The following is a 12,345-nucleotide window of genomic DNA, read 5'->3' on the forward strand; positions in this document are numbered from 1 at the left end:
GAGGGAGAGAGAGAGAGAAAGAGAGACAGACGTGGAGAGAGAATCATTGCAAGGTAGCGTGGGATATCTAAACTGAGTTCCCACTAGCAGAGACATTGGCCCAGAATATCCCAAAATCCTCCATCGGATGCAGAAAGGAACTTTGGAATCAAGGAGGTGAAAATCTGGGTTCAAAGGATAACCCAGGGATGGGTTGCTGGGAGGAAAAAGAGAGGAATCTCATGGCTGGAATCAAGAGGATTGAAAGTACATACAATTTAATTGTTTTTTAGTTCAGTCTATGGAGAGGCCCCACTTGGAAAATTGGTTCTTCATCAAAAGGGCTTTTTAATGCTGAAGTGCATGAGAAAGAGGAAGGAAGGAAATGGGAGGGAGGGAGGAAAGGGAAGTAAGAAAGAAAGGGAAAGAGGGAAAGGAAGGAAGAAAATGGGAGAGAGGAACAAATGAAATGGGAAGAAGGGAAGGAAGGAAATAGGAAGGAGGAAATAGGAGGGAGGGAGGAAGAAGGAAACCGAGGGAAAGACAGGCAGGCAGGAACGAAATGGGAAGGCAGAAATAGGGAGGAAGGAAAGGAAAGTAAGAAGGAAAGAAGGAAGGAAATAATAGGAAGAAGGAAATGGGAAGGAAGAAAATAAGGGAGGGAGGGAGGAAAGGGAAGTAAGAAAGAAAAGGAAAGAGGGAAAGGAAGGAAGAAAATGGGAGAGAGGAACAAACGAAATAGGAAGGAGGAAATAGGAAGGAGGGAGGAAGGAAGGGAGGAAATGGAAAGAGGGAGGGAGGAAGAAGGAGAACGAGGGAAAGACAGGCAGGCAGGAACGAAATGGGAAGGCAGAAATAGGGAGGAAGGAAAGGGAAGTAAGAAGCAAAGGAAATAGGAAGAGGAAGGAAATGGGAAGGAAGAAAATAAGGAAGGAAGTGGAAAGGAAGAAGAAAATGAGGAAGGAAATAGGAGGAAGATAGGAAATGGGAAGGAAGAAGGAAGGAAAGAAAGAAATGGGAAGGAAGAAGGAAAGAAGGAAGGAAAGAGGGAGGGAGGAAGAAATAAGGAGAAAGAGGGAAAGGCGGGCGGGCAGGAAGGAGAGAGAGAGAGAAAATGACGCAGGGACTGAGCAGGCTCCAGCATTTGGGGGGTTTCACCCACGAAACTCCCTCACCCTCTTCTAGCATTTCAGAAGAGAATGGGTGGGTGGGGCACCGTGTTACCCAGCCGGTCTTTCCCCCTGGGTGATTGGATTTGTGGTCTTCGTCTTGGTGGGGATGGACGGTTCTTTGCATTCGACCTGATCTCTCTCCTCTCTGGCACCCTAAGCCAACACCTTGGTTTGGGGGCAGCTCCCAAAACCTGTGAAAATGGCAGAGATCACACCCCAGGGGTTTTTCTGCCTCTTTCGCACTGTGTGAGCCTGAAGTCATCCTTTGAAAAATTCCACACCCAGAGAAGGGATTTTTTTTCCCCTCACACCCAACAGAGGCTGTGAAAAGTTGAGGTTTGCTGTGGTGACGTCAGGCCCCAGTGCTGTCACATCTGCTGCTAAACCTCTAGAGGAGGCCACTGGGTGTGATTGTGGTCCGTCAGTTGTGAGTCAGACACCATCAATACCTTGGTGATACCCAGCTTTGTACCTGACGCTCTGAAGGTCTTCTCTGAGGGTCTGGGGGCTGCGTGAGTCTGGATATTGATCCGTAAAAGACCAGTTGATTTTGTTGTGGCCACCCAGTGGCCAGCAGAGTCAGACAATGAGGAGGTTGGGGAGGAGCATGGGCCACTCCTGGAGTCTGGGGAAGGCTCTGATGAGGGCTCTGCATCGGAGGCAGAGATGGGGCCGAGGCCGTCTGGCAGTGATCAAGTTCCTACGCAGCTAGACAACAGTGAGACAGAGGAACAGCTGGAGCCTGTTCCCAGTGTGCGCATGCGCAAAGCTTCCAGAAGAAAAGAACAGCTCAGAACTCAGGGTCAACCTGGGAGTAAAGCCACAGGTGGAAGTTGATTGGCTCCCTCCCATAGGACATAAAAGAGGAGCGAAAGGGGAAGGGGCTTTTCAGTGGTGGATTCCTGCCAGATCGCACCAGATCGCGCGCTCCTGTTCGGCAATGAACCCGGAAGTACGTTCTTTCCCCGCCCCTGGCGAAGGAACGACGCTTGCCTGCGCTCCACCAGCTCGGCTGGGACCGGAGACATTTCTCTGCTCAGCAATGTCTTCAGTGGAGCGGTGGCAGCCTGGCAGGCTGAGCCTGCATCCCTTTCAGGAGCTCCGCTCCGCTGAGGAAACGTCTCCGGTCCCAGCCGAGCTGGTGGAGCGCAGGCAAGCATCGTCCCTTCGCCAGGGGCGGGGCAAGAACGTACTTCCAGGTTCATTGCCAAACGGGAGCGCGCGATCCAGTGCGATCTGGCAGGAACCCACCACTGGGGCTTTTGCAGGAAACAATTTATTTGTTCGTTAGATTCGTTTCAGGAGTGTGAAAATCTGTCCCTGAATCTCCGAGACTCTGTGCCCAGTCTCTTCTTGCACAGCACCTCATTTGGGAAAATATTTACATGGCAGCTTTCCAAGCTAGATAAGGTCTGTGGTTATAAATATTCCTTTGAAAGACTGTTTGCCAGGCCTTGCTGAATGTGAATGAGAGGAATTCACATTTGTTTAATAAAAGGGGTTTTGTTGGGACCAGGACTCTGGCTCGTGCTTTTTGGGGAAGCCTGGATCAGAACAGGTTTTGGGGCTACCCAGATCTTCAGATGCCCCCCCCCTTTAGACCTAAATAGTTGCAATGCTCCCTTTGGGACCGGTGTGTAATTTGGGGGACATTTTGTTTCCAAGGAGCAGGTGACAACTGTGACCAGGCAGTTCTTTGCACAAATCCAGTTCAGAGCCCAGTTTGCTCTAGTGATGAAGTGCTGGCGTAGAAACCAGGAGATGGTGAGTTCTAGTTCCGTCTCGGGCACAAAAGCCAGATGGGTGACAACCACAGGAGACAGTGAGTTTAAGTTCTGTCTTGGCCATGAAAGAGGATTGGGTAACTCGCCATCTCCTGGTGAGTTTGTGAGGCCAATCACTAGGAGACTGGGAGTTCTAGTCCTACCTTAGGCATGAATGCCAGCTGGGTGACTTGGCCAATCACCAAGTCCTCCCTTAGGCATGAAAGTTGGCTGCATGACTCTGGGCCAATGACCAAGGCACTGGGAGTTTTAGTACTGCCTTAGGCAGGAAAGGGATGCACAGAAGGCCTGTTTTTGGCCTGCAGAGTCCTTCTGGATGCCGGAGAGGGCAAAAACGAGACGCGTGGAGGCCAAAAACTATAAACAAAAACTAAGCTTAGGTGTGTTTTATAGTCCAAAAAATATGGTAATTAAGGAGAGAAGCAACTTAGAACTAAGGAGAAATTTCCTGACAGTTGAGAACAATCAATCAGTGGAACAGAAATTGCCTCCAGAAGTTGTGAATTCTCCAACACTGGAGGTTTTTAAGAAGATGTTGGATAACCATTTGTCTGAAATGGAGAACGCTTTCCTACCTAAGAAGGGGGTTGGTCTAGAAGACCTCCAAGGGCCCTTCCAACTCTGTTATTTTATTCTATTCTATTCTATTCTAAGAGTGGGAAGACAAAGACAGAAATGATAATGATATGTTCTTCTTAGGAATGGCGGTTGCATTTTTGCTGAAAAGCTGTTTCTCTTTCTCTCTTAGCACACCGCGTGCGGGAAATGGCTGCTATTTATTTAACATTCTCCAACAGCCAATAAATTAACACGAAAATACAAAGATATGCAACATAACAAATGTAAGGCTTGAAAATTCAACACTCAAGACAGAATAGAAATCCCAAAATAGGCCATGGTGCCAAATCTGTTGTCACCCAGCAATAGGAAGTTGCACTCCCAAGCATTTTGAATGTGTTGCAATAAGGATGGAGCAAAACTGGGGAAATGCAGGTAGTCCTTGACCTACAACAGTTCATTTAATGAACATTCAAAGTCACAACCACACTGAAAAAGAGCGACACGGGACTTTCTTTTTTTGGCAGCATCTCCATGACCATGTGATCAAAATTCAGACGCTTGGCAATGGGTTCATACTTACAACGGTTGCAGGGTGCCCCGGGGTCACATCATCTCCTTTTGGGACCTTTGGACGAGGAAAGTCAGTGGGGAAGCTAGATTCGCTTAACAACTGGGTTACTAACTTAGCGGCTATAGTAGAATAGAATAGAATAGAATAGAATAGAATAGAATAGAATAACAGAGTTGGAAGGGACCTTAGAGGTCTTCTAGTCCAACCCCCTGCTTAGGCAAGAAACCCTACACCACTTCAGACAGATGGCTATCCAACATGTTCTTAAAGACTTCCAGTGTTGGAGCATTCACAACTTCTGGAGGCAAGTTGTTCCACTGATTAATTGTTCTGTCAGGAAATTATTCCTTAGTTTTAGGTTGCTTCTCTCCTTGATTGGTTTCCATTCATTGTTCCGTATCCTGCCCTCTGGTGGTTTGGAAAATAAGTTGACCATGTTTTCTTTGTGGCAACCCCTGAGATATTGGAAGACTGCTATCATGTCTCCCTTGGTCCTTCTTTTCATTAAACTAGACATACCCAGTTTCTGCAACCGTTCTTCATGTTTTAGTCTCCAGACCCCTAATCATCTTTGTTGCTCTTCTCTGCACTCTTTCTAGAGTCTCCACATCTTTTCTACATTGTGGTGACCAAAACTGAATGCAAATATTCCAAGTGTGGCCTTACCAAGGCCTTATAAAGTGGTATTAATACTTCACGTGATCTTGATTCTATCCCTCTGTTTATGCAGCCTAGAACTGTGTTGGCTTTTTTGGCAGCTGCTGCACACGGCTGGCTCCTATTTAAATGGTTGTCCACTAGGACTCCAAGATCCGTCTCACAGTTACTACCGTTGAGCAAGGTACCACCTATTCTGTACCTGTGCATTTCGTTTTTGTTGCCTAAATGTAGAACCTTACTCTTTTCACCATTGAATTTCATTTTATTAGATAGTGCCCAATGTTCAAGTTTGTCAAGATCCTTCTGTATCTTAAGCCTATCTTCTGGAGTGTTGGCTATTCCTGCCAGCTTGCTGTCATCTGCAAATTTGATGAGTTCCCCATTTATTCCCTCATCCAAATCATTGATGAAGATGTTGAAGAGTCCTGGGCCTAAAACAGAGCCTTGGGGTACTCCACTGCATACCTCCCTCCATGTAGATGACGACTTACAGATGTTATTCCATTGAGGACGTTGAGTGCGGTTGGTCAGCCAGTTACGAATCCATCTGGTGATTCACTTAACAGCTGTGGCAAGAAAGGTCGTAAAATGGAGCAAAACACAATCAATTTTCACTTTACAACATACATTTTTGGCCTTGATTGTTGTTTGTAAGTTGATTTCCCGTATTTATAACAGATTCCACTGCTTGTTAGCCACAGGTTAAAAGAATTATAGGCAATCCTCGTCTTACAGACACAATCGGGACCCGCATTTACATTACTAAGCAACAGGTTTATATCTGATCTTATGAACTTTTTGGCCCAACTGTTAGGCAAACCTCTGCAGTTGTTCAATGAATCACACGGTCATTAAGTGAATTCAGCTTTCCCCGTTGACTTTGCTTGCCAGAAGCTGGCTGGGAATGTTGCAAATGGCGGTCACATCATCACAGGATGTCGCCGCTGTCATAAACTCACGCGGGTTGCTAGGTACCCTGATTTTGATCACGAGACTGAGGAGATGCTAGGACGGTTGTAAGTGCGAGGACGGGTTGTAAGTCAAATTTTTTTCAATGCCACTGATAGTTGCTAAATCGATAGCTGTAAGCCTAAAATTATCTGTACCTTCCTGTCCTTCATATTTCCCAACTGTAACAGCTTGAGGTGTGGACTTCAACTCCCAGAATTCTCCAGCCAGCATGCTTGCTGGGGAATTCTGGGAGTTGGAAGTACACATATTTACAAGCTCCCCAAATTGGGAAACATTGAGCCAAAGGCATTTGATTGAGCAAAATAGGGACTGGTGTTGTCTCCCTCCAGGATCTGTTCAAGCCACAATTCATGGTCTGTCCTGCAACAACACACTCCATTAAGGTTCTTTGGTAAAACCAAGTGATTCCCCAAAATGTGTTTTTGTCCTGTGATCTATTTCCATGCAACTAATTCTTTTCTTCCATGTTCTATACACACTAGGTGCCCCACTAGTATTCTTTACCTTGGTGTATAAAACATTTGGGGGGAACCTGGAGTTCATCAAGACCAACCCCTGAAAAAACCCACATTAAGCCATCTCTGAGTGAGGGCTTTTTAGTTTCTGATTGGCAGTGACGCCCCTCACCTCTCTGGGTCACAGGTTCCAGTTCTTGTCTTGCGACTTTGGGCCGGTCACTTTCTCTTTGTTCAACCCACCTCACAGGGTTGTTGTTGTGGGGGAAATAGGAGGGAGGGAGGAATATTGAGTGCATTCACCATCTTGAATTATCTCTATCAATCATCTATCTATCTATCTATCTATCTATCTATCTATCTATCTATCTATCTACTCTATCATCTCTATCTATCTACCATCATCATCATCTATCTATCTATCTATCTATCTATCTATCTATCTATCTATCTATCTATCATTATCTATCTATCTATCTATCTCTATCTATCTATTTATCTATCATTATCTACCTATCTACCTATCATCTATCTATCTATCTATCATCTATCTATCTATCATCTATCTATCATTATCTACCTATCATCTATCTACCTATCATCTATCTATCATCTATCTATCTATCATCTATCTATCTATCTATCTATCTATCTATCTATCATCTATCTATCTATATCATCTCTATCTATCTACCATCATCATCTATCTATCTATCTATCTATCTATCTATCTATCTATCTATCTATCTATCATCCATCTATCATCTATCTATCTATCTATCTATATCTATCTATCATTATCTATCTATCTATCTATCTATCTATCTATCTATCTATCTATCTATCTATCTATCTATCTATCTATCATTATCTACCTATCATCTATCTACCTATCATCTATCTATCTATCTATCATCTATCTATCTATCTATCATCTATCTATCTATCTATCTATCTATCTATCTATCTATCTATCTATCTATCTATCTATCATCTATTATCTATCATCTATCTATCTATCTATCTATCTATCTATCTATCTATCTATCTATCTATCTTATCTATCTATCATCTATCTATCTATCTATCTCTGTTCATGTATGTGCCTTGAGCAATTTCAACCAAACTTGGTACACAGATGACTTACTCTCTGGAGAAAAATACTGTGGGGAGGTGGGTGGAGGGTAAGATACCCTAACACCCCTCGGGGTGTGCCTTCTGTTAAGATACAGCCTGGTGTGCCTTTAAATGGCTTCTACTGTACTGCCGCAAAATGGCTTCTACTGTACAACGCAGTGGAGTTGCCATGATAACGGATTCACAGTACTCCACAAGGGGGCTCCTTCTGGCAAGGGGGAAAATCCAACATTAGGAATTATGTTTGGTCCGGACTTTTCCCCCCTATAAAGAAATACCCGAGGAACTGAATGAATGAACTGAATGAATAAATGTCAAAATCAGGCAAGCTCACAGGTTTTTTTTTTGTAATAGTTTTAATTTACATGTGCACATTTTTTTTAAAAAAAAAAACAACCACCATGTCACCCTTTCAAGTTCTTTTGACAGGCAGGTGTGGGGCCCTCCCCACCCCAGACTCCTGCCCCTCCCCACCCAACCCCAGCTTAGAATTATGGCACATGTTGTTTCTCAACCAGCAGCAACAGGTTGATGGGGGAAAAAAGTCATTTTAATCCCGGAAAAGGTTTCCATCTGTAGTGAGTAGAAATCGTGTCCAGAGGTTTGATTGGGTCTCTGCAGTTCTGTGCCAGGGAAAAAGAGGACGGAAAAGGAGACATTTTTGCAGAAATGCGAGGGATGTGGGAAGAGTGTGGTTGTTGTGTTGTTGTTGTTGTTTTGGTGGGTTTTGTTGTTTGTTTGTTTACCATCTCGAGCTTTTGCGTCCTGCCCTTGCGGGAGAGGAGAGCAGGAAGAAGAAGAGAAGCAGGATGCAACGAAGGAAGAAACAACACCAGGATGTGATTGTTGTTTCATTGCTGCTTGGATTTCCGAGAGACTCTTTGGACCAGCTTGTAAAGGAGGCCGAAATGCTAAAAAAAAACAAAAAAAGAAGACAGAATGAGCAAGCAACCGGCCCTACCTACATCAGGAATGGGTTTTTTTCCCCTCAAACTTGGCAACTTTTAAGACGTGTGGACTTCAACTCCCAGAATTCCCCCAGGACCGTGGATGAAACAAAACCAGGAATGAATGGCTAGTGCACCAATGCACGAGACATTATAAAGGAAGTTTATGTCGTGTCAATCTAGGACCAGCATCTAGATTAGTTTGATTTATTTATTACAGTGGTACCTCGGTACTCGGCTGCTTTAAAACGCGATGAATTTGAAGCTCTAAGCCTTTTTTCATTGCAAATATTGTCCCAGTAATTGGTCTTTGTTTAGTGCTGCTGTAGGAAGAGGGAGATGGCTGTGGGGAAGAGACAGGAAGTCAGGCACGCTGGGAAGGTTGCTGACATAGGAAAAGGAACTGACAGACTGGCAGCTGAGCTGTCGGGTTTTTCTTAGGAGACGTTTCGCTTCTCATCCAAGAAACTTCTTCAGTTCTTTTTCTTCTTGGATGAGAAGCGAAACGTCTCCTAAGAAAAAACAGAATGTCCAGTTGCCTCTCAAAGAAACCCCCCTTTCAGACAACCACTCTCCACATTGACTGGATGGTGAGGAACGGAAGGATTTATGCTCCTTGCAGGCAGCTGGTCATTTGCATCCTTTTAGAGGGTTCTTGAGGCCATCTGGAGATTTATCTGTGTCCTCAGAGTCACCTGAGTGGTGGAAATGGTTCATGTAAGTCTGCAATTGTGTTCCTGAGGACACAGAGAAACCTCCAGGTGGCCTCAATGACTCAAAGGATGCAAACGACCAGCTGTCTGCAAGGAGGGTAAACCCTTCCGTTCTCCACCATCCAGTCAGAGCTGAAGAAGCTTCTTGGAGGAGAAGCAAAATGACTTCAAAGAAAAACAAGGAAGTCCAGTTGCCTCTTGCTTCTTCCCGGCTGAAACAATGGATTATGTGGTTAATCACACCGTTTCCTTGGGACTCTTCTTTTTTAATATCCGTCGCACCTCCCAGAAACAACGCCGAGTACTGAGGTACCACTGTACAGGTTGACGTGTGTCTTCTTCACACATTATTGTGTTCCACCAATCGAGTATTACGAAGAAGAGAATATTAAATGTTTATTAAATTTAATAAAGTCAGCCTCTGGACCAGCTTGTAAGGGAGGCTGGGGTGCTAAAAAGACCCAAGAAAAACTGAGAAAGCAGAGCCCTCACTACATTGGGTGCAGGGTTTCTTCAAACTTGGCTACAAAATGCTAGAGCAAGGTTTATTTAATTGTATTTATAGGTCAAATTTAGAAGCAGCCCACCTCACTTGCAGAGTGGCTAAAGATTGTCTTTAGCCTAAGATAACAGCGTTCCGTGCGCCTTGGCTTATATGTTCTGACCGAGGCTTCCCCAGCAGCACGAAGCCGAGTTCTCGTTCTGATAAACCCCTTTTATTTAATTTACAGTGAATTCCTCTCTAGCAAAGTCTTCTCTCTCACACACAGTCTTTCAAGATAGTCCACAATTAATGACCTTGATCAGGCTTGGAGAGAGGCCAGGCCGATATCTTTCAGATGCCACAATTCTTGGCAAGAATGCAGGAATATTATTCCTGCAAATACCTCTCCCCTTTTACTCCCTATGGGAGGGCCATTCACCGTCCACCTGTGGCCTTACTCCCAAGTCGACCCTTGTTCCTTAGCTGTTCCCTTCTTCTGGCAGTTCTGCGCATGAGCACACTGGGAACAGGCTCCAGCTGTTCTTCTGCCTCACTGATCTCTGACTCTGAAAGCAGCTGATAACTGTCAGATGGCCCTGGCCGCCTCTCTGCTTCTGATGCAGAGCCCTCGTCAGAGCCTTCCCCAGACTCCAGGACTGGCCCATCTTCCTCCCCAACCTCCTCACACTCCGAATCTGCTGCCAGCTCTGCTGGCCGCTGGCAGGCCACAACACCCACGGAAGCATCTTTGGACAATGCTGGCTCCCTTGGCTAAGAAACAGAGATGAACATCAACTCCTAGTCGGACATAACTGGACAAGGCAAACCTTTATCTTTTTAGCCTAATCCAGCAGGGCCCATTCCTACATTCTTAGCTTCATTTCACGCAGCAAAAAGACTATCGCGAAGCACCGTGTGTGGGCACTCACCTGCACAGCGAAGTATGCCACACCCAGGTAGGCTGCTATGCAGAGAGCCAGGAGCAGGTCAAAGATGGCTGGCTTGACCCTGAAAGACATAAGCTACGTTCTCACACCCAGTCACGGGACACTGGAGTTTCCCTTCCCTCTGAGCTGCTCGTTCGCATGTCTGCTCCTCAAAGACCTCTTTCTTCTATCACACCTTTCCTGGCTGCCCCCAGCCCCAAAAGACAGGGCCAACTTTGAAGGTTGTGAGCCACCCAGAATCCCAAGAGTCAGGCAGCATACAAGCTTAATACATCTGAGCTTGTCGATCAGAGAGGTTGGCAGTTTGGCAGTTCGAATCCCAGCTTCTGCCAACCTAGCAGTTCAAAAGCACATTAAAAAATGCAAGTAGAAAAATAGGCACCACCTTTGGTGGGAAGAGAACAGCGTTCCGTGCGCCTTCGGCGTTGAGTCATGCTGGTCACATGACCACGGAGACGTCTTTGGTCAGCGCTGGCTCTTGGGCTTTGAAACGGAGATGAGCACTGCCCCCTAGAGTCAGGAACCACTAGCACATATGTGCGAGGGGAACCTTTGGCTTACCCTCCAGTTAGCCCCTATGGTGCATTATGCAGGGACAACTTTTGAATTAGATTGCCTCAAATCTGCTAACTTAAAAGAATGTGCTTTTTATACCCCGAGTCTTAAAGGAACGGCTCAGGGCTAATCAAACTCCAAAACACTTTTTGCTGTTGTCCCACACTTACCTATATGCGTTCATTACTTGCTTCAGCTGATCATAGAAAACAAATTCAGGATCTCTGTGTATATATATATAAAAAAAGGAAATAACAAGAAGGTTGAAAAGAGCTACAATTTTTAAAGGCAGGACTGAAAACCCAGGGACGGCTTTTATACCAAGTGAAAACAAGACGTCTAGCCCATACAGGTCTTCCTTGAGTTTGTTCAGTGACCGTTCAAAGTTACAACGGCACTGAAAAAAAAAAGGTGACTTGGGACAGGTTTCCCACATGACCGTTGTAGCATGTGGGGGTCCTGGGTGCAGCCTGAGCTTGGCGGTTTTCTGGTGGATGTCTCATTGCCCAACTAGGTTACGTCATCAGGGCTAAATGAAGGGAGGGGGGGGAGACAAGTGGGAACGGCATCCCCATCCTCACCGCTTGTCTGCCTTCACGTAATGCTGCTTGACGTCTTTCAGGTAGCGGCTCAGGTAGTACTCCAAGGTGTTGATGAATGTGCTGTCTTTGTCCACCAGCTGGGCAGCCCTGGGCTGACTGCTGAGCCAGTCCATCACCGACTCCATTTGCTCCTGCTGAATCTGCTGAATCAGGGAAGAGGGAGGGAGGGAGGAAGTCGGCCGGTTCTGCAGATGAAAACTCAAGAGACATTCTTCTCTCTCCCCCCCCTCTCCTCCTCTCCCCCCCCCCCTCGACATCTGACCGGAAGCAGCTGGGTGGAGATGCCGGCATGGAAGAAGAAGATTGGGCCATGTGATGGATTTATGGGTGTGGGGGCAAGATCATGAACTTTCAACTGGGTGGAATTCCAGGAAGCAAATCAGAGTTGGAATTTCACAGAGGTACTAAGATGTCTGACTTATTAAATTGGAACTTTAAGGATGATTCTGCCTTGGTTTCTGATTGATTTCATGCATGGTATTTAGAACGCTGACACACAGAGCCCTCTGCCCAGGAGCTTACCATATGTTCAGTGAAGATTTGGAGGTCAGCAGGCACACCCTAATGAGGGAAGGAAGAAAAAAAAAACAGAGCTGGGTGAAAATCCTGTTACTTTAGCACTCAACTGTCCACAATGTCCGTTATCACCGTAAAGCTGAAAAACTCTAGACAGCTGCAGTTCTCCTGAGCTCCGAGTCCCATCAAACACCTGGAGGAATTCTCGCGCGTGCTCTCTGCTTTGTCCTCGGCATTTGTCGGCAAGAGCGTGTCTCCGACCTTGGGACTGCGCGGGGCACAAACTTTCC

General features: G+C 45.7%; 1 protein-coding gene across 4 annotated transcripts in view; it reads right to left on the reverse strand.

Moving 5' to 3' along the window:
* Positions 1-7,742: 7,742 nt before the first annotated feature.
* NCLN (nicalin) overlaps positions 7,743-12,345 on the reverse strand; it is a 40,346-nt gene continuing 35,743 nt past the window's right edge. For 2 of the 4 annotated variants that reach the window (XM_081959148.1, XM_081959146.1), the window contains exons 11-15: positions 12,062-12,100; positions 11,519-11,682; positions 11,108-11,161; positions 10,365-10,443; positions 7,743-8,202 (exon numbers count right to left, since the gene is read on the reverse strand). In XM_081959148.1, the coding sequence (XP_081815274.1) occupies positions 8,143-8,202; positions 10,365-10,443; positions 11,108-11,161; positions 11,519-11,682; positions 12,062-12,100 (396 nt within the window). In that variant the 3' untranslated portion in view covers positions 7,743-8,142. The remainder of the gene's footprint in view (positions 8,203-10,364; positions 10,444-11,107; positions 11,162-11,518; positions 11,683-12,061; positions 12,101-12,345) is intronic. The other 2 variants (XM_081959147.1, XM_081959149.1) reach the window with 2 other exon arrangements.

Source organism: Natrix helvetica, assembly GCF_964273705.1.
Source record: "Natrix helvetica genome assembly, chromosome: 1".
Taxonomy (NCBI): Eukaryota; Metazoa; Chordata; class Lepidosauria; order Squamata; family Natricidae; genus Natrix; species Natrix helvetica.